The 18,865-nt window shown below is 40.3% G+C and overlaps 1 protein-coding gene across 1 annotated transcript; it reads left to right on the top strand.

Moving 5' to 3' along the window:
- The first annotated feature begins 10,019 nt into the window (after positions 1-10,019).
- slc35g2b (solute carrier family 35 member G2b) lies at positions 10,020-17,974 on the top strand. The gene is made up of 2 exons (XM_061666345.1): positions 10,020-10,190; positions 12,957-17,974. The coding sequence occupies exon 2, from the start codon at positions 12,983-12,985 to the stop codon at positions 14,231-14,233; it is 1,251 nt and encodes a 416-aa protein (XP_061522329.1). The 5' UTR covers positions 10,020-10,190; positions 12,957-12,982; the 3' UTR covers positions 14,234-17,974.
- Positions 17,975-18,865: the final 891 nt, after the last annotated feature.

Below are 18,865 nucleotides of genomic sequence, written 5' to 3'. Positions count from 1 at the left end.
ATTAGATGGTGCAGGTGTACCTAATGTTGTGGCCTCGGCTTGGCTGGGTATTATTAGCGTATCCCAACCCACGTCACACTTGTATTTTTGCTTTTCCCCTCTTCTGATATACACCAGTTTGGCTTGCAAGTATGAGTCATCATTGAAGCCCTAATTTGGGGGATACACACTTATGCTGTTATCAGGTTAGGCCAGATGGCAGAGAGTCAGCCCCCCCGCCCCAGACCACATGCACTACTAATGGGGCATCAAATCAGTGACCATCTTTGGTTTTAATGCATGACATTAAGTGGTTATTAGCGTGTGCGTGAGCAGATGTGGAACAACGACGTTAGACGGTAATGACGGTGATTGCATTGGAGGACAGGCCTGTAGGGCGAAAAGGACCTTGTTTACCCAGTGAGAGAGGCAAATAGAAGGGGCAGGTGTGTGTGTGTGTGTGTGTGTGTGTGTGTGTGTGTGTGTATGCAGGTTTATACGTGGGTGACCGTGCGCTGAAGAGTTTCCACTGCGGTCCCATCAGTCTTGTGACTCCTCCCACACACGCAAACATAAAGATGGACGCACGGAACGGGGTTCCTAATTCTAACATGCAGTTCTGGAGGCGTAGAAGGATTGCAGGTTAATGAATGGATTATCTTAAAGGGGCTTTATAAATATTTTATTTGAGTGGTTATCAATGTGTTAGAAAGCCTTAATAAACTGCTATAACTCGTGAGGTCCTGAGTTTCCCCTCATGAGATTATTATGATGGTGATTTGAGATATCTATCTAATCTATTATTATTCTTAAAAGTTCCTAATACCAGTCAGCCCGATAAAACGCTAGAACCCCCCTAAAAAAGGCAGAAAAGCCTACTGGAACAGACAAATGGGTCAAAATGAATGATTCTAGATTGTTACCTACGCATGTGTTAATTTGACATTCTTTTTGTTCAAATATCAGAAATTGTTTGAGGGGAGGCATGCATTCATTGCAATGCATCCGGTGGTGACTTCCTTTGAGCCAACCATTTTATAAGAGTAACCTTTTTGTGTACCGTTAAATGTTTTTGTTTAACACTTTGCTCCACGTAGCCAACTAAATATGCCTTTTAAAGTGTTGGTATAGCGATCATCGTGTAGTCTTTAATTGATGGTAATGTCGCCCATTGCCATGGCAACCACAAATCCTCATGCAGGAAGTAATTACATGGCATTGCGAGACCTGCTAAAAATTCATAGAGTGACTGATTTGTCGCCACGCATTCAGTAAAAGCCCAACGTTAGGGAGAGAGAGTGATGTCGAGGTGTTCCTATTGTTTTGTCCGCTGGGATCAGCCGCAATGGCCATGTAAGCAGCAGAAGCGGCTTGGAGGGTGCGCAAGCTGCCAGATGCTAACCAGGCCCTGGTCACAACTCTTCATGCAACTCGACTTAAACACACAAGGACATGTACAGTGGATCTAAAAAGTCTACACACCCCTGTTCAAGTGTCAGGTATTTATGGACGTAAAAAAATGAGACCAAGATAAATCATTTCAAAAGTGAGATTCCTCCGATGCTGTGGAATCTCTCTCTTTCCACAATTTTTATCTGCCCTGAAAATGTTAACTTTTGTTGCAAAATATTACATTTTAATATGACTTTTTAGCTTGCATCATGCTAAGCTATGCTAACTTGTTTCTGGCTCACATCAGAGTGAATTGTTCTCATGTGTCCTCGCAATTTTGAGACTTTTGTCAGTTCAGTTTTTCTTTTGGACACATTTTTCTTGTAAATATTACTATTTTCTGCATTTTTAGGGTACTTACAGGATAATTTTGCAATTTCCCAGCCCCGCTGCCCTCTCACAGACACATGCAAACACACCCTTGCTCAGCCGGGCCATCACAGCCTCTTTTCTCCCTTTGCTTTATTCAACGTGGACACAGGAGCCTTTTATCTTGCTTCGTGATTCAATAATAAAATGATTGTAATGTCTCCGCAACACACACACAGCTGGCAGTTTCACCATACATAGAAGATAGAATGCGCAGCTCTATTATGAGGTTAGGTGACATTTTCAGGATGACATCAGATACATGTTCATGCAGGTAATTTTTTTACAAATAAAAACATAAAACAAGACAGGTACGGCAAATGTATGTGGCTTTATAGATGTCTATGATCAAATGGCAGAGAACCAGTGGCACACAAGAAGAATAGCTCCTGTGAGGAATGTGAGATAATAAAAGATGCTTTATTCTCAGCCTGGGATTCGGCACATTAAATCTGCCGCAGTGAGTTAGCTTCACTTCAGTTGGCTTAGTGTTTTTGCAGAATACAAAAAAGAAAAAAAAAAAAGAAAAGAAAAGAAAAAAAAATTTTGTGCACCGAATAATGAGAAATCATACAAAAGTCAAGGATGTGTCACATTGAATTAAACCTGCTCAATTTTGCCACGTTAGCTTTGTAAATGCTGTATTTCGCCATTAGCGCTTTATTTTGTCTTGAGTATGTTTTCTTACTCTAAAAATGCTCTATTATGCCACCAAATACATTGTATTTCCTTGCAAATGCTGTGGTTTGCCTTGAAAATGCTATGTTTCCATACAAAATATTTTGCTTTCCCCGACAGGTTTGTTTAGCCATAACAATCTATTACTTTGTCATAAATACAAGATTTTACCTTTTAAATAATTCAGTTTTATCTTGAAAATACCCCAAATTAGCATTTTGCTTTGAATTTTACAGCATTTTGTTTTGCTTTAAAATGCATTATTTCACCAGAAAACACATTATTTTGGCATATTTTTTTTATGTTACCCCTTTACCATTGCAAATATTATCTTTTGCAATGATTTAGCTTTAATGTACCATGAAAATGGTGGATTGCGCCAGAAAATGCTGTATTTATCTTGCTGTGTATATACTGCATTCTGCTATGAAAATGCTGCATTGCTCCAGGAAATTAGCCTTTTCTCTCAAAAAGGATGATGTATTTAGCCACAATCCTTTTAATTTATTTTTTGGGGGCATAATTGATACATTTTGTCATATAGTTTCCACTAAAGGTTTCATTTTGCCGTGGTAGTTTTATTTTACAATGAAAACACTAGATGTTACACAAAATGCTATTTCTCTTAATTAAGTGCAGTATCTCGGAAGCTCTAGGCACAGCTATATCTGTACTTTGAGTACTCTTTCCACCTCTGTACATGAAAAATATACATAAAAAAATTGAGTAATGGCCATATTCAATGCTTTTATTGGGTAGATAACGCTTCAGTTACGATAGGCTGCACTTAACTAAACTATCGACACACACGTCATCATCGCTCGGCGTGACTCATCCGTCACTTGGCCTCAGCCATCAACGTCGCCTTCCCTCTCTATCTTCCTCTCACCTCTTTCGTCACACCACACAAACACAAAAAGCTCTGCGGAAAACAGAACATAATGTCATCTGCAAACAAAAAGATGCCAAAACAAAATAAAGCCCTTTGATCTGATTACTAAAAAATGTACAGGGCTGCTATGTCGCTTGTCACACAGTATCCCAGATGTCGCATTTTAGGTTATTGTACTGTGTGCAAGGCCGCCCCTGTTGACGGCCGTGTGCCTCTGTCTGCATGCCCCTTTAAACAGAAAATAAATAAAAAAACAAGCGGTTCAGCTGTACTCAGGTTGTAATACAAAGAGGAGCTGAGGCAGACACAAGCACTTTGCTTCGCCACTTCATCAGTGAGTCCGTGCAGTCATCCATAATGACACACACCAGGAGAACAGAGTTAGAGGAAAAATAACGAACACCCGTAAAGACAACCAAAGTATTTTAACTCTTGTGGGCAGCAGTTTATACATTATGCTGTGTCTATTGCATGTGGTGCAGGGACAAATCACCAAACGCACCCGCCAGAGGTGGGTAGAGCAACTCAAAATTGTACTCAAGTACAGTTTGTTCAAGTAAAAGTAAAATTATAGTCCTCCAAATAATTATTTGAGTAAGAGTGAGTATTCACTGGAAAAAAAAACTATATTCAAGTGCAAACTACCGAGCAACTCCCTCAAATAAACATCCATCCATTATCTGAGCCGCTTATCCTCACAAGGGTGGCGGGAGCGCTGGAGCCCATCCCAGCTATCATCGGGCAGGAGGCGGGGTACACCCTGAACTGGTTGCCAGCCAATCGCAGGGCACATAGAAACAAACAACCATTCGCACTCACATTCACACCTACGGGCAATTTAGAGTCTTCAATTAACCTTCCATGCATGTTTTTGGGATGTGGGAGGAAACCGGAGTGCCCGGAGAAAACCCACGCAGGCACGGGGAGAACATGCAAACTCCACACAGGCGGGGCTGGGGATTGAACCCCGGTCCTCAGAACTGTGAGGCAGATGCTCTAACCAGTCGTCCACCGTGCCGCCCCTCAAATAAACAAAACTATAAAATAGGACCGTGCAAGTTCATGTCTCGTCCAACAATATCACTTTAATTACAATAATAAAGTACATCTTTAAATACATTAAAGCAATTTTTTTACACTGCTTTACTTACTTTACAATAGCTGTCTTGGGTTGCAATACAAAATTCCCAACCATTTTAGTGAGTGTCCTGTAAAGGGTTGAAGAGTTTAATTTAATTCAAAAATCACTATATGTGACCACAAGTCTTTTATTTATTTTTTCCCCCCATTTCTCTGCGTGTTCGCCAGGAAGTGCACACGCTTTACAGCTAATCAATAAGAGCAAGAGTGCTGGACTATTGATTGGCTGAATTCGGCTGCTCAGCCTTCCTCGTTTTCCGTATGTAGTAACTAATCACATCCACTGGAATGTACCGTTTTCGACCATCCGTCACCCCCCCGCCCCCCAACCCCTCCTCTTACTTGCTCCCTGTTATGTGTTCCATCTGGTTGCGCCACATGAAGGTAGAAAGACAAGTGCAAACACAAACTCGCACACACACCCACATAGGAGATGCATGGATTTGCGTTGTGTCCCAATGTTGTCCGGCTCCATCTGGTAACAAAACAGTAGGCGGCGATAATGGCCATCGGGAGAGGTGGTCAGTCAGTAAAAATTGTGGGCTACCTTGAACTTTGTGTGGTTGGGATGAGTGCCTCCTGTCGTGGGGCTGGTGGTCAGGTGGTGGGTTCCTACGTCTCTCACTTGATTGAGGTATTGGACTCTTGGAAACTCCATCCAATTTCGTAAATTATAGGATTTGAATTTAGAGGAGACATATGCATTTTTTTTTTTCTCAATTTAAAAAAATTCCTTGGTATCTTACTAACATGTCTGTGACACACTTTTCTTGTCATATTGTCATATTGAAATGTCATATTGAAATTCCTTCATGCTGGAGTTGAGTAATGGGTTAATTAAAAAAAAAAAAAAAATATATATATATATATATATATATATATATATATATATATATGGAGAGAGAGAGAGAGAGAGAGAGAGAGAGAGAGACATGCAATAATTCAATGTGGGATTTCAGAGTGTACAAAGTGTTATTCCCAATTTTACTATTGACACTAAAAGCCCAATTTCCCGATTATGATTGTCAGCGGTAGGGCACGGTGATGTGGCCTTAAATTAAAATCTGATCTGATATTTTTTTTTCTCTTTTTCTTTTCCCTTTGCACAGAGACTTTTTTTTTTTTTTTTGTGATGCCACCGTAGAAAGGTAGCCGTGATTGGGGAAAAAAAACAAAAAGTATAACCATAGAACTGGAAATGGAAAGCAGTACAGTGTAATCAATACAATTCATTAAATAGCAATTTAAAATGTTCATTTATTTTACCAAGCAGTTGCTCACGTAAAGACACTTATATACTACACAACATATTTAGTCCAGCAACTATTGTGATGGTAAGTCTTAAAAGGGTGAGTAGTTTTACTTTATTTTTCTTTTATTTTGTAGTTGCTTACATTATACATGTTAGGAATGTTAAAATGTTACTTAAAGCTGACGTTATGGAAAATTGACTGTTTAATGGCTTGTATGCAAATAGTTGACTTTCTGGAGTGCCTGCCCAACCATCAAGTGTGAAATGAAACAACCAAGTAAATCTTCTGTTGTCTGTATTTCTGAAAATGTGACTGAGGGTGCCTTTCAGAATTTTGACAAATTGTAATGTCACAATCCGGATACTTGAATTGATAACCATCTCCCTACCAAGGTTGTCCACCCTTGACATGATCAGCTAGGCTGGGGTAAGAACCTGAGTCACTTTCAAGCGACGGCCAGACTACACTGACTCAAATCATACAGAGGCCCTATTGCGCAGAAACAGCTACATCCACCACAGGTGTGATGCTCCTGCGATCATGTCAGCGCCAAAAGGTAAGCAAAGCTGCATTGAGTTTTGTTGGATGCACAGATTAGCCCTAGCTATATACCTAACGGTTACAATGTGTTTATTGGTCTAGGGCGCTTGTTCTCAAACATTTTACACCAAGTAATAACTTCAATAAATTCTTATACTACTACTTATGCTCTCCATGCACCACCATAATGACCAACGTTAAAATACAACAGCGTAGTAGGTTACAAATATACTGTACTGGTACTGGATTTAAAACAAATATTAAAACAATAACATTAAGCACAGTTTGAACATTTAATTCAGTGATTGTTTCGCGTATCACAAGTGGTACATGCACTACACATAAGAGCTTGCTCTTATTCCACTCTCAGGGCTCTGCTTCTGCAAGTATGGCAGCACTGCTCAAATGAATTCACTTCACATGATTTCCTGTGTGACAAAATGTGTTTTTGAAGTAGTTGGACCAGCGTCACAGAACAGATTGTATTCAATTTTCGGCAGAAAGAAGAAAAGGAAATGAACACCGCCGGCTCCAGCAATTCTGAATTATTCTCGGGCTACGCTGCTCTAATGGGCTGATAATGGCGCAAAATTTATATATTATCTGCTACAATGATTGCAACTTACATTTTAAAAAAAAAAGTCACAAAACTTAAATTATTTGATCACTCTCTAATCTGTTTAACACTCCCTTACTCCCTTAATTTGCCATTTGTATGCAAATATTAGCTCCAGAGTCCAGTTTTAAAGATTATAATTATTATTTTTTTGGCGCTTTCATGGCATGATATAAATATAAACATGAAAGAAATCTTCACAGGAGGATTTCTGGAATCCTCCTCCCTTCATGCATATTTAAAAAGCCCCCATTTAGAAAATGCTGACTTCTCCCTGCATGTATGATTCAAAGTGTCAAGTCTAAGGGGATGATCGATATCTGACGTTCGTCCAAAACTAGCATTGTGTTCTCTGTAATAACAACTTTCAGTCATCTTCTAACATGAACTGTACTAAATCTTTTATTCTTTGTGCAACTTAATTTACGATATTTTTCCCAAAAATGAAGTGTGCAGATAGTATGAGCGTTCATAGTGTCCTTGTGTCCTCATATCTTTTTATTATATCGCGACTTGCCCGCCTATCAGTTGACTGTAGATCAAACTAATTACCTGAGCTCGAACTGCTTCACTTTGTGCTAATTACATTTCGATGCTCCTCACTTAATTTGCCTATGAGACATAATTTTGTGGCATTTTAGATTAGAATGTAATCTTCCTTTCTTTTTTTAAGTGGGGTTAGGGTATTTAGAAAATGCTTTAAAAAAATATTTTTACAATATTAATAAATACATAAAAATAGAATGCAAAATGCAGTTGTGAAAATACAAACAAAAAATTAAATCAGTATAATTAAAAAAATGACAGATGCATGTAGAAATAAATGACCTGATTATAAAACATTAAATTATTATATAAATGGTTAATAAATATAAGTAAATCAAAATTATTTTAATACAGAATGGACAAATGTATTGGGTCACCTCTCTTAATCAGTGCAAAAATTACTCTAAATTCAAATAAATAATGTATAGCATTTAAAGAATATAATTAAATAAATGATACATCGATATTACGTAAATTAAAAATAGATACTAAACCTCGCACCTAATCAAGCTCTTTAATATAATAAATAAAAATAAAATACATAAACATTGTATGCCATTTTTATAAATATAAGAGTATAATAATGCAAAGAAATATTAAATTAGTAAAATAAATAGTTCAGTAAATTAAATAATATGAACTAAATAAAAATAATAATAAAACAAATATAAAAATCCAGTGTGCACCAAAATCTCTTCAAAAAATGGACTTGCTACATCCACATCTTTTATTCTTAGTAAAATATTTAGTAGGACAACTTCATGCTTTTAACTTAAAGGCATACTTGGATGACTTTGGTGTGAAGGAACTTGGCTTACTAATAATCATATTATGTTAGATTTGTTTACTATTCACGAATTCACCCATGTTTTTGTGCTCTTTCTGAAACAAAGCCCTGTCTAAATAGAAAAGTAGTACACTAAAATTAAGTGGTGTCAAGGAAGCATGTTAACGTGATACATACATCTCGACTGAGAGACAAGCTTTGTGGGTTGAGGAGGAGCTAAGTTTAGCCTGGGTTGTTTGTGGAGTTTTGGAGAGTCTTTGCCACATGGATACATGCATTTTTTCAAAATCCAGTAAGCCATTTATTTTGAAGGCTGATATTGGAATAGGAGTTTAAAATGATATGAAAGTGTCTAAGGATCAAAGTTTGTCGTGTAGCCCTTATTTAAACTATTGGTAAAGGCAATGATTTTTGGCAGCAATTACCCAGATGTTTTTTTCTATTTGCAATTCCCCCACAAATGACTTCCTGTTGTTTTACTGACAGTTAAGTGTGAGTGTTGACCCAGTTAATTGCAACAAACATGGCGTCCTTGTTGGTTATTCAGCTCCACAGAGGCAACAATGGCAGCCCATGACAGACGCTATGACATTTATTACACACAGAGCTCCGAGTTGCATTGGCCCCTGGCATAAACTGCCTTATCAAATTTTAGCGCTTTCAACCTCCCCCGTCTATGAATTTATGGTCAGCATTTCATCACGGGAGCAGTCGACACACGTCAGCCCGTCAATATCCTCTGCTAAATATTTTCACCCCCGCTTTCATGCTGATGAATCACTGACTTTCTCAATGCATTTCCTTTATGACGGTAATAATTAAAGTGGCCCGTTGAGGTGACTTCACCCCTCAACCTAAATCTGATCCCATTAGATTCGTTTTAATTGTTTCTAATGAGAGGAGTCAAGCGAGGATTATCTCAATCACTTCAAGACGTGACGCCACATTAAAGAAATAGTGAGGCAGTTGAGGATGAGCTCCTGGGACTGTTTACGGTGGCTGTGTGCAGGCCTAAAACGCAATATAGATTTTAAAATCTTATCTCAAAAAAGGCGAAAACTTAACTCGCATAAATGATTTTAAGACAACTGTTTTCAATTGTGGGGGGGAATCCCAATATGTTTCCTTCAAATTGTTAATGGCTTAGTCAATTTGGATTCTGTTGATAACCAAAACAGCAGCGCCTACCGAGGCACGTAAACAGCCTCTTTGATTATCAGATGGAGTCTTATCACGTGTTGTAAACAAGTTCCGGCGCAGTATTAAGATGGCGTCTTTCATCGAGATTAACTTTCTGGTAGACTGTGCCCTTGCTAACCAAAACAGCAGCATTATGTTCTGCAGTGCTAATGCGATCTGCCCCGTTTTCTGCAACTGCATGCACTTTGACATAAAGTTCAATATATGTGTAAGCTTGTTTTTTTTGTTTTTGATTTAAATGAAGGCCTCCCCCAGCTGCAGTTGAGTAAGGCCACCATGATCATTGATTAACCAAAGGATAAGCAGTCCAGATAATGGATGGATGGAATTCTCCACTAATCAGGCAACTACGTCATGTTTTTTTGTCATCAAAAAGCCCAAAGAACTCTGTCAAGGTGGCCCATGTGGCACGCCACAGGAAGAGGAAGAGGAGGGACCACCCCCCTCCCTCCGGGCGCGCCCCTATGCCACCCCCTCCTCCATCCTCAACAGCATCACCAGCAGCAGACTCAGCTTCATCCTCATCATCATCCCTGAAGAGCGCCACGTTTCGGAGGAAGAGGAGCGCCGAAAGCGCGCACCCAGCGACGACCCCCAACCCCCCCCACCCCGCTCCTCCTCCCCTCTCAGCCGCGCGCTCCACTCCATTCGTCGGAGGGGCTGAAGATGGAGAAATGGCTGTGGGAAGAAATATCGCCAAATCTTTTATGACACCCGGAGCGGTCTAAGAAATACAAGGTAAGGCATTCTTTGTTTTTGTTTCCGCCCCTCCCTCCTAAAAATGAAGGCCTTAACAATTAAGATGGCAATTGTGCGTGGAAATTGTCTTTTCAATTGCCTCCCGACTCCTCTTAGAAAGCAGTGCATCCTTTTTGTTACAATTGTAGACCAACTGAGCTGACATTTTAACCATTGCATTGTGCATTTCCTTCACAAAAAGAACGAAAATTGCTTTTATTGTGATCATTATGAGGGATCAATAAATGTCAACGTGTGTTTTAATAAAGCTCGAGCTGAACTGTACTCTATAGGAGACAGACTAATGGCATGTGCCTGCCCCCTAGTGGTCTTGATGCTCTAAAATGAACATAGAAGGATTATTAATGATAATGTCATAATGAAAAAAATAAAGGGGAAGGGGGCTCTCATTAGCTTTTTACCCTTTCAACCTTTTTATTTGATAGTGTTTCCATGCTATAAATTGGCCCACATTCGTGTTGTGTATGTGTGTGTGCTCCTGTTATGTAATGTCAACCCCCATCACACTGAATCAGTCTCACAGCACTCGCTTATGTGAGGCTGCATGGCATATACTGTCTACGACACACCACAATATAATGACCGCTTTGCTAAAGTCAAATAAAAATCTACATTTACACAATGAAAAGTTCAATTTTCATTTTCATTGAGCCAATCAGAGAGGTGTTCATTTATTATTGTGGGCGGATCATGGCAAACTTTAGTGATTATTTGGAGGGATAGTCATTTGAAAAGAAAAAAAAAAAAGGTTCCTGGCAAGATAGAAATAAAATCAGCCCCTGAAACTACTTTTGCCAATTGACAGGAAATTAGGTGTACATGCCGATCATAACAAAATACACGAAAAAGTCTCAAGCACAAGTTCCCGAAATTTCACAAAGTGAAAGTGACACATCTCGACTGGAAGACAAGCTTCGTACTCAGGGTTGGAGAGGAGCCAAGTTTAGCCTGGGTTGTTAGTGGCAGTTACCAAGAGTCTTCGCTGCATATGTGTACACATGCACTTCTAGTAAACATTTTCTAAATTATGTCATCTTCAAGTCATTTATTTTTCAGTTTAATGTTGTAAAATGTGTTTCAAATGATATTAAACTGTTTTGGGATCATAGTTTATGGTATATTTCAAGTTTAAACGATTAATATAGGCAAATATAAACATTATGGTGTCAGTTACTCGCATTCTTTTGCTATTCTGGGCACGGCTCGTTTCTATCCCTTGCAAATTGTGAGGGATAGCTGTAATTAAAACTGAGCATGAATGTCTTTGTTGACATACGTAAAACAAATTCATCACGACCCACATTGCAGTTATGATAACCCCCAGAAGGCAGTTATGACCCAAAATTATATAATTACATCATCACCGCATCATAATATTATATATACACAAAAGCCCATACATTTTGTTATCATATATATTATTATTAGTTTGAAGTCTAGTTTGAAATCAGAAGTCTTGGAAAATAGTGACAACCAAATATAAACACCTTTGTTAAATTTATGTTTGAAAGGGATTTGGTGGTTGGCGGAGGCGTGGGGGGGGGGGGGGGGGGGGGATGATTGTAATGTTTGTATGAAGTGAAGAAACAATTATTTTGTACATAATTTCTTCCAAAAGGAAAAGAACAAATCCATTCAGTAGAAAAAAATGAAGTAGACACACTTGATTTGCATGAGTGGGCCACAAAAATTGATGGCAAGGTGGATCTGGTTGAGTTTGACACATGCGCTTTACATAATTTGTTTTTTAAAGTATGTCAGCAGCTGTTCTATTTTTTGGTGTGTGGGCGCAGTTGCACGAAAAGATCACAAGCAAAGAATTATGCAAATATGGCTCTTGACTCATCTTGTTCGGTCAAGCCATAATCATGAATGACTGGCACCTTGATTTACGAGTGTGATTCACTCTGTGACCAAACCTGTAACCTCATTTACTCGTTTATCAAATCAATGTTTCCCATCCATCCATCCATTTTCTGAGCTGCTTCTCCTCACTAGGGTCGCGGGCGTGCTGGAGCCTATCCCAGCTGTCAACGGGCAGGAGGCGGGGTACACCCTGAACTGGTTGCCAGCCAATCGCAGGGCACATAGGAACAAACAACCATTCGCACTCACAGTCACACCTACGGGCAATTTAGAGTCTCCAATTAATGCATGTTTTTGGGAAGTGGGAGGAAACCGGAGTGCCCGGAGAAAACCCACGCAGGCACGGGGAGAACATGCAAACTCCACACAGGCGGGGCCGGGGATTGAACCCGGGTCCTCAGAACTGTGAGGCTGATGCTCTAACCAGTCGGCCACCGTGCCGCCCAGTTAAAACATATACTGTACCATTACATTTCAATAGTGCCAAAAATTTAATTATAAAACAGGTCCACTCCATATCACTGCAATTGAGATGAATTAAAATGCTATTTAGCTGTTCCAGTCCCCCCCCAAAAGCAAAAAAAAAAAAAACAGTTTTAGAAAGAGTAATTACTGTACGTACTTACTGTAGTATTCGTGTGTTATTTAGATGTGCCCACCCAAAAATGTTTGGGCAAATGCCCATAGATGCCACAAGATGGCGGCAAAGGACGTTTTTTTTTTTTTTTTTTCTAAAACTTGTTTGTTCTTTGGACAGAGCACAAACTAATGAAAAAGGTGAGTTTTCAGCGAATAATGGAGCACAGGTTAGGTGAACTGCAAATATGCGGGAGGTCACGCTACTGTACATTCTAATGATCTCCCACTGCATCTCTTCAGGTTTAGGTTTGGATACTTGAAGAAAGATGGACTTGTCATCAACTTCGCTGCCGTACGGCTCCAAAAAGCGGGTCAAGATTCACCCGAACGCGGTGACGGTGAAGTACGCCACCCACTTCCCCCAGCCGGGGGACGAGGGCTACGACGATGCCCCCTCCTTTGAAGACTTTGGCGCGTTCACCGAAGCAAACGCGGGGAAGAGGCTGGTGTCTGAGAGCAAAAGCGGAAGGACTTTCTTTGGAAGCATGGAGACCCAGGCCAAGCCGCCCAGTACTCCACGGGACAAGGGGGTGGGCGGCCAGCTGGCCAGCTTCGGCGAGGCCAACGTGCTGGCCTCCAGGGTGACCTGGATGGCCCTTTTCGGGGCAGCGGTCGCTCACGGTTGCGTGGCCTTGATCACCCGCCTGGCGGCGGATCGCTCTAAGGTGCCTTCCCTGGAGTTGCTCTTCATCCGCTCTGTCATCCAAGTGCTCTCCATCCTGGTGGTCTTCTACCACCACGAGGCGCCCTTCGGACCCAAAGGATACCGACTGCGTCTCTTCTTCTACGGCGTGTGCAACGTCATCTCCATCACGTGCGCCTACACCTCCTTCGCTATCGTGCCGCCCAGCAACGGCACCATCATGTGGCGTGCCTCCACTACCGTCTTCAGCGCAATGCTGGCATTCCTGTTGCTGGACGAGCGTCTGGTGTACATGGACGTGGTCACGGTGGTGGGCAGCGTGTTTGGCCTCTGCCTGGTCATGGTGCCCAATGTGGCGGGCGAGGAGAAGTCCAGGCTTGGCTTTTGGAAGGAGGCTTTCGGCTACACAATGACCGTGATGGCCGGCCTGACCGCCGCCCTCTCCATGATCGTCTACAGAGCTATCAAGGAGCGTGTGAGCATGTGGACGGCACTCTTCACCTTTGGCTGGACGGGCACGGTGTGGGGCGCGTCCACCATGTTCATCATGCAGGAGCCCATTATTCCCCTGGACGGCGAGACTTGGGGCTATCTGATCGGGATCTGCATCTGCTCCACGGTGGCGTTCCTGGGCGTCTACTACGCCCTCAACAGGTTCCACGCGGCCTTAGTGAGCACCGTGCAGCACCTGGAGATCGTGGTGGCCATGTTCCTGCAGCTCATCGTGCTGAGGATGATCCCGTCAGTGTACGACGTGGTGGGCGCCCTGGTCATCATGATCAGCGTTTTCACCCTCACCGGGCTCAAGCTGTACCGGGTGAGCAGGGCCGTCCGGCAGGATTACCAGGAGATCCTCGACTCGCCCATCAAATGAGAGATTTGTCTCCATCCTAGTCTTTGTTGTTTAGAGCAGTGGTTCTCAAGCTGGGGTCCCCGGATCCCTGGGACAACCACAAGCTCTAACTTGGGGTTCTCTAAAGATAATTTTCGAGAAATTATGTTGGAACATTTTTCAAAAAAAAAAGTGCATACCTGAGCATGGCATGGCATGGCATCAGTGTGAAAATGATTCAGTTTATGTTGTCTGTTTCTTAGTGGAAATTAAACTTACCAGTCACTTTTTGGAAAAATAGTCGAGGGTGGAACAGTCGATAAATATAGCGATCGAGTTGTTAAGTTGGCCACACTGACTACGGTTTTGTAAACAAGCTCCTCTTTGTTCGCAGCCTTGTTGTTAGTGTAAGTAATGCTTGTCAACTAGCTACGATGGACAAATATTGAATTAAATTCAATAAATTATGGTTTAAAACCCTTTCAATTAAACAGGTCATGAATATTTAGGTTGAAATGTTAAATAAATAAATAAATATTTAGGGATGCACGTGGTAGTAAGGTTTAATTGGCATTTGGATTCTGAGTGGGTCCTTAAAAGCATTTCTAAAAATTGTTAATCCTTGATTTATTTGTAGGAAATGGTAAGGGATCCCAGGACCCAAAAAGTTTGAGAACCCCTGGTTTACAGTGTTTGCTTGGTTGTGCAAGTCAAAGAATGTCTGTGCCGTCATTGGATGATTTCTCGTCGTGCCAGTCTTCGACACAGTGCAAGTCATGTAACTAATGTCTTAATATTTGTACGTAAAATGAAATCTGTGGTATGGTGATCTTTCTCTCTCCCATCTGAGGCTTTCATGTCAAATTGTCGCCATAAGAGAAGAAAAGGTAATCGATTTTGTGGGTGACCGTGCATTAAAGGAGACAAATTATGTTTTTTTTCCCCCAACAATTGAAAACAGTTCCCAGATCTTAATAACATGTCTGTGACATACAGTACTTTCATACAAATGCCCCATTTCCTACAAATAAATCAAGGATTAACAATTATAGCACACTTTTCACCCTATTTCTTGTCTGGATCTCGCCGGCGAGTGTACGCGTTCCAGCAATGTTTGACAGTCTCTTCTTCTGTGTGGCACGGTGGGCTTGCTCTCGTCATCTTACCTGGTAGTGTAAGCATTACAAAGGTTTGGTTCTCGCCAGCGAGTGTGTACATTCCGGCTGTTGGCCAGCCGTCACTTCTACCGTGTTACTCGGCAGGCTGGCTGTCCTCATCTCACCAGCAAGTGTATGCACTCGCTGGCAAGTGTGCGGGTTTTCAGTGGCATTATGAAAGCAGATCCCAGACAGTGACAAAACAGCAAGCGCCCATAAACACAATAAAAGCATTTTTAACTCATGGAGGCAGCACTTCATACACTACACTGTGTGTATGTGGAGTATGGGCAGACCAGCAAACCGTTACATAACAGTGGGGCTGGCTGAAGAACATATTTTCTGAAATAGGCAAACAGCAAAAGATTTAGTTAGTTGCTTAATTTAAGACTTGATCAGACTACTATTCCAACTATTTGGATAAAAGCCATTAAAAAGTCAATTTTGCATAATATGTCCCCTTTAAGATTCTAACGGTATGGAATTATTAGAATGGTGAAATAAGGCAGATGTGGCGCCTGTCAGGCTGTGTTAGTCTCAACAACTCATCTAACATATTCAAATAATGAACACAAATACCATATTCATTCTTCATAACATAACTGGTTATTGATTTTTACAGTGAAACCCCTGAAGCTAAACACAAGCTTGTTTTTATAAGTTGAAGTTAACTTCTGCATATTAAAACAAAGTAAACCGACTCCATTTGAACACACCTAACAGTCACACAGTGTAGAGTAATAGGCGGTAAAATCAGATTTGTGGTTTGTTGGGGTTCTACTCTGGTCATAGTTATGTGAATTATTAGCCATCGTTTTGCTTAATGTATGTCGCACACGATGGTGGATTTGTTTGACCTCTGTGACACATTTTCCCCATAAACTGTGGTTAAAATCCAAACTACCACTTTCTGGGCGGTTTGACTTTGGAGGTTTGACTGTACAGTATTTGCAGTTGGTTTCTAGTTTACTAGGTGCAAATGCAAAGAGCTCTGCGGTCTGTATTTGACGTCGACATGCTTCTGTTTACTTCCAAACCCGTTGAGAACTACTTCCCCGAGGCCATTATTAAATTAGCCTGCCCTCTGACGATAACAAGTGGCCATCTGCTTTTATCGAGGCGTGTGACTCATGTTGCTTGCAGAGCCGGACGGTTTGTGTTATTTCCCAGAGGCAATGTGATCAAGGGAACTAAATGCAGGGAGTCCTCGGTTTACGACGGTCCTGACATTCGACGTTTTGGAGTTACGAACCCGTAAACGCAACGGGGTAGGAATATGTGGTCACGTGGCACAGGAAGGCATGCTCAGTTACCACCATACTTATTTTTCATGATGCATGGCCATTCACCTTTTGCAATCAGAATGGTAGAAAATGCAGCAAAAAAGCTAAGAAAAAAGCCAAATGAACAGTTAACAGAGTTAATCCTTGCTTGCTGAACTTACTGTCAGTCGGTACACTACAAAAACTGCGATCTAATCATGATTAAATAGCTCAAATCAAGGCAAAATGTGCTTTTTGCTGTTGGCCAAGATGTTTCTGCTTACCAGGCAGTTTTTGTGTGAGTTGAGGTGACATCTGACGTCATGGAATGAGTGTCGAAAAAAAGGTCAAAAAGACCAAAGAAAAAGGCTCATAAACGTATACATTTGTGTTACATCCCCACCCTCGGAACGGGACAACGTCGTAAATCAAGGACCCCCTTGCAAGAGCATCATGATGGTGCGCAAGTGTGTACGTTGCACTTACCAATTTGTCCATTAGAGGACGCTGACGACCCACTTTTTAATAATCAACCAGATCGAGTGTATTTACAGTGTAACTCTAGTTATCATGAAGGCAATTAGTGGTGTACTTTATTCAGCCATAACAACTATGCAGCTGGATCCATTTTTTGTCACACACCATGTTTTTATTTTAACTGCTGTAGCAGTCATGGTGCAAATATTGAATGTTTAGCATTTGTATACAATAACACACACACAACACAGCATTTACTGTTTGTTTATAAAATAATTATGTTCTTAAATATTCATAATCACGATAGACGTCATCACTAACGGTTTCTCTTAAGATACAACTTCATTGTAATTTTCAATAAGCATTCTGTCCCGTTGCATGTTTGCTACTTCAGTCAATGTTGATCACACCAAATCGAAAGGTGAATAAACTTGGGTAAAAGAATGAGTTTGCCTCCAACTGAAATTGTTGCGCCTTATTAAATAAAGTTTTTTTTTTTTTTTTAAATGAAGTTAACATTCAATTAATCAGAAATGAAGTCTAGACCAAGGATTTTCAAAGTGTGGTGTGGGTATGTACATATATTTTTTAAATTCTAGTTTATTTGTTAATTACAGTTCAGTTGTATTTAAGTTTTACAGCAAGTATAATACATTTACATTTAATCTTTTAAAATTGTTTGTTTTCTATTTAGGTATTTTTTAAAATTATTTTTAGTTTAATTATTTCACATTTTTAATTAAGTCATCATTTAAGTCCCCCCCCCCCCGTCCCCCCATCCTTCCTATATTTCACACAGCGTTAATGTTTAAACTGTGCATAAAGTTGTAGTGGCTTACAATCATATTAAATATACCTTTTAGGAATAAAACCTCTTCAATGAACACCTCGGCCTACGAGACTGTATTTTAATGTTGTTATCATGGCGGTACTTGGAGAGTCAAGTACTTTTTGAAGTGGTACTTGGTGTAAAAAGCTTGAGAACAACCGTGAGGTTAAAAATCAGTGCTTCTCTTTCAAAATTAAGGACAATTCTAAGTGACACCCAAATGTTTTTTTTTTTGTATACTGTATATACAATGATGTGCTTTCATAGAAAACATGAAATTGTCTGGATGACCCCCAACGTTTCAAAAGTAGTGTACATACAGGTGCATCTCAATAATACATTTTTCAGTTTCCATAGTAAATGTGATTTTCACATTTTGAAAGGAAGCACTGAAGTAACCGTATTCTGATTTATTGAGATGCACCTGTGTATATAGCGGCGTCATGCGCCTCGAGTCTTGTTTTGGGGTTCAGAATACATGTGGAGGAGGGCCCATCTGTTTTGAAACAGGAAACAGATTGCATCCTGCATGCTGCAGGACCTTCCAAACCCGCAGTGTATGCAACTTGCTGTTCTCCACACAAGTTCATTAAAAAGTGGCATCAGGTCTGGTCTGATAGAAAGTAAAGTAATTGTACTATAGTACGTTTTACCTAATTGTGTGATGTGACACTTTTTTCTTTTTTTTTGAATCACTTATTGCAGTTTTTTGGGACATCATACTCCCTGCTGTATCTACAATTGAAGGGATGGAGGCAATTATGCAGTTTCTGGTACATTAGGTACACCTGTACAATGTACTATCCCTATTAAACTCAGTGATGCTGCTGCCTGGACAATTCAAATTATTTTAACCATAAATAATTAAGAAATATTAAAATAAAATAAATACATTTAAGTATATATATGAAAAAAAATATTGTTTCTATTTTATTATTTACATTGGATC

This window comes from Phycodurus eques, chromosome 21 (genome assembly GCF_024500275.1).
Source record: "Phycodurus eques isolate BA_2022a chromosome 21, UOR_Pequ_1.1, whole genome shotgun sequence".
NCBI classification, from domain to species: Eukaryota; Metazoa; Chordata; class Actinopteri; order Syngnathiformes; family Syngnathidae; genus Phycodurus; species Phycodurus eques.
The sequence above is the reverse complement of the archived record's forward strand: the minus strand, read 5'-3'. Positions and strand labels throughout refer to the sequence as shown.

Bases quoted from the DNA above. Each gene is read 5' to 3' on its own strand.
- slc35g2b (XM_061666345.1), top strand. From the start codon at position 12,983: ATGGACTTGTCATCAACTTCGCTGCCGTACGGCTCCAAAAAGCGGGTC.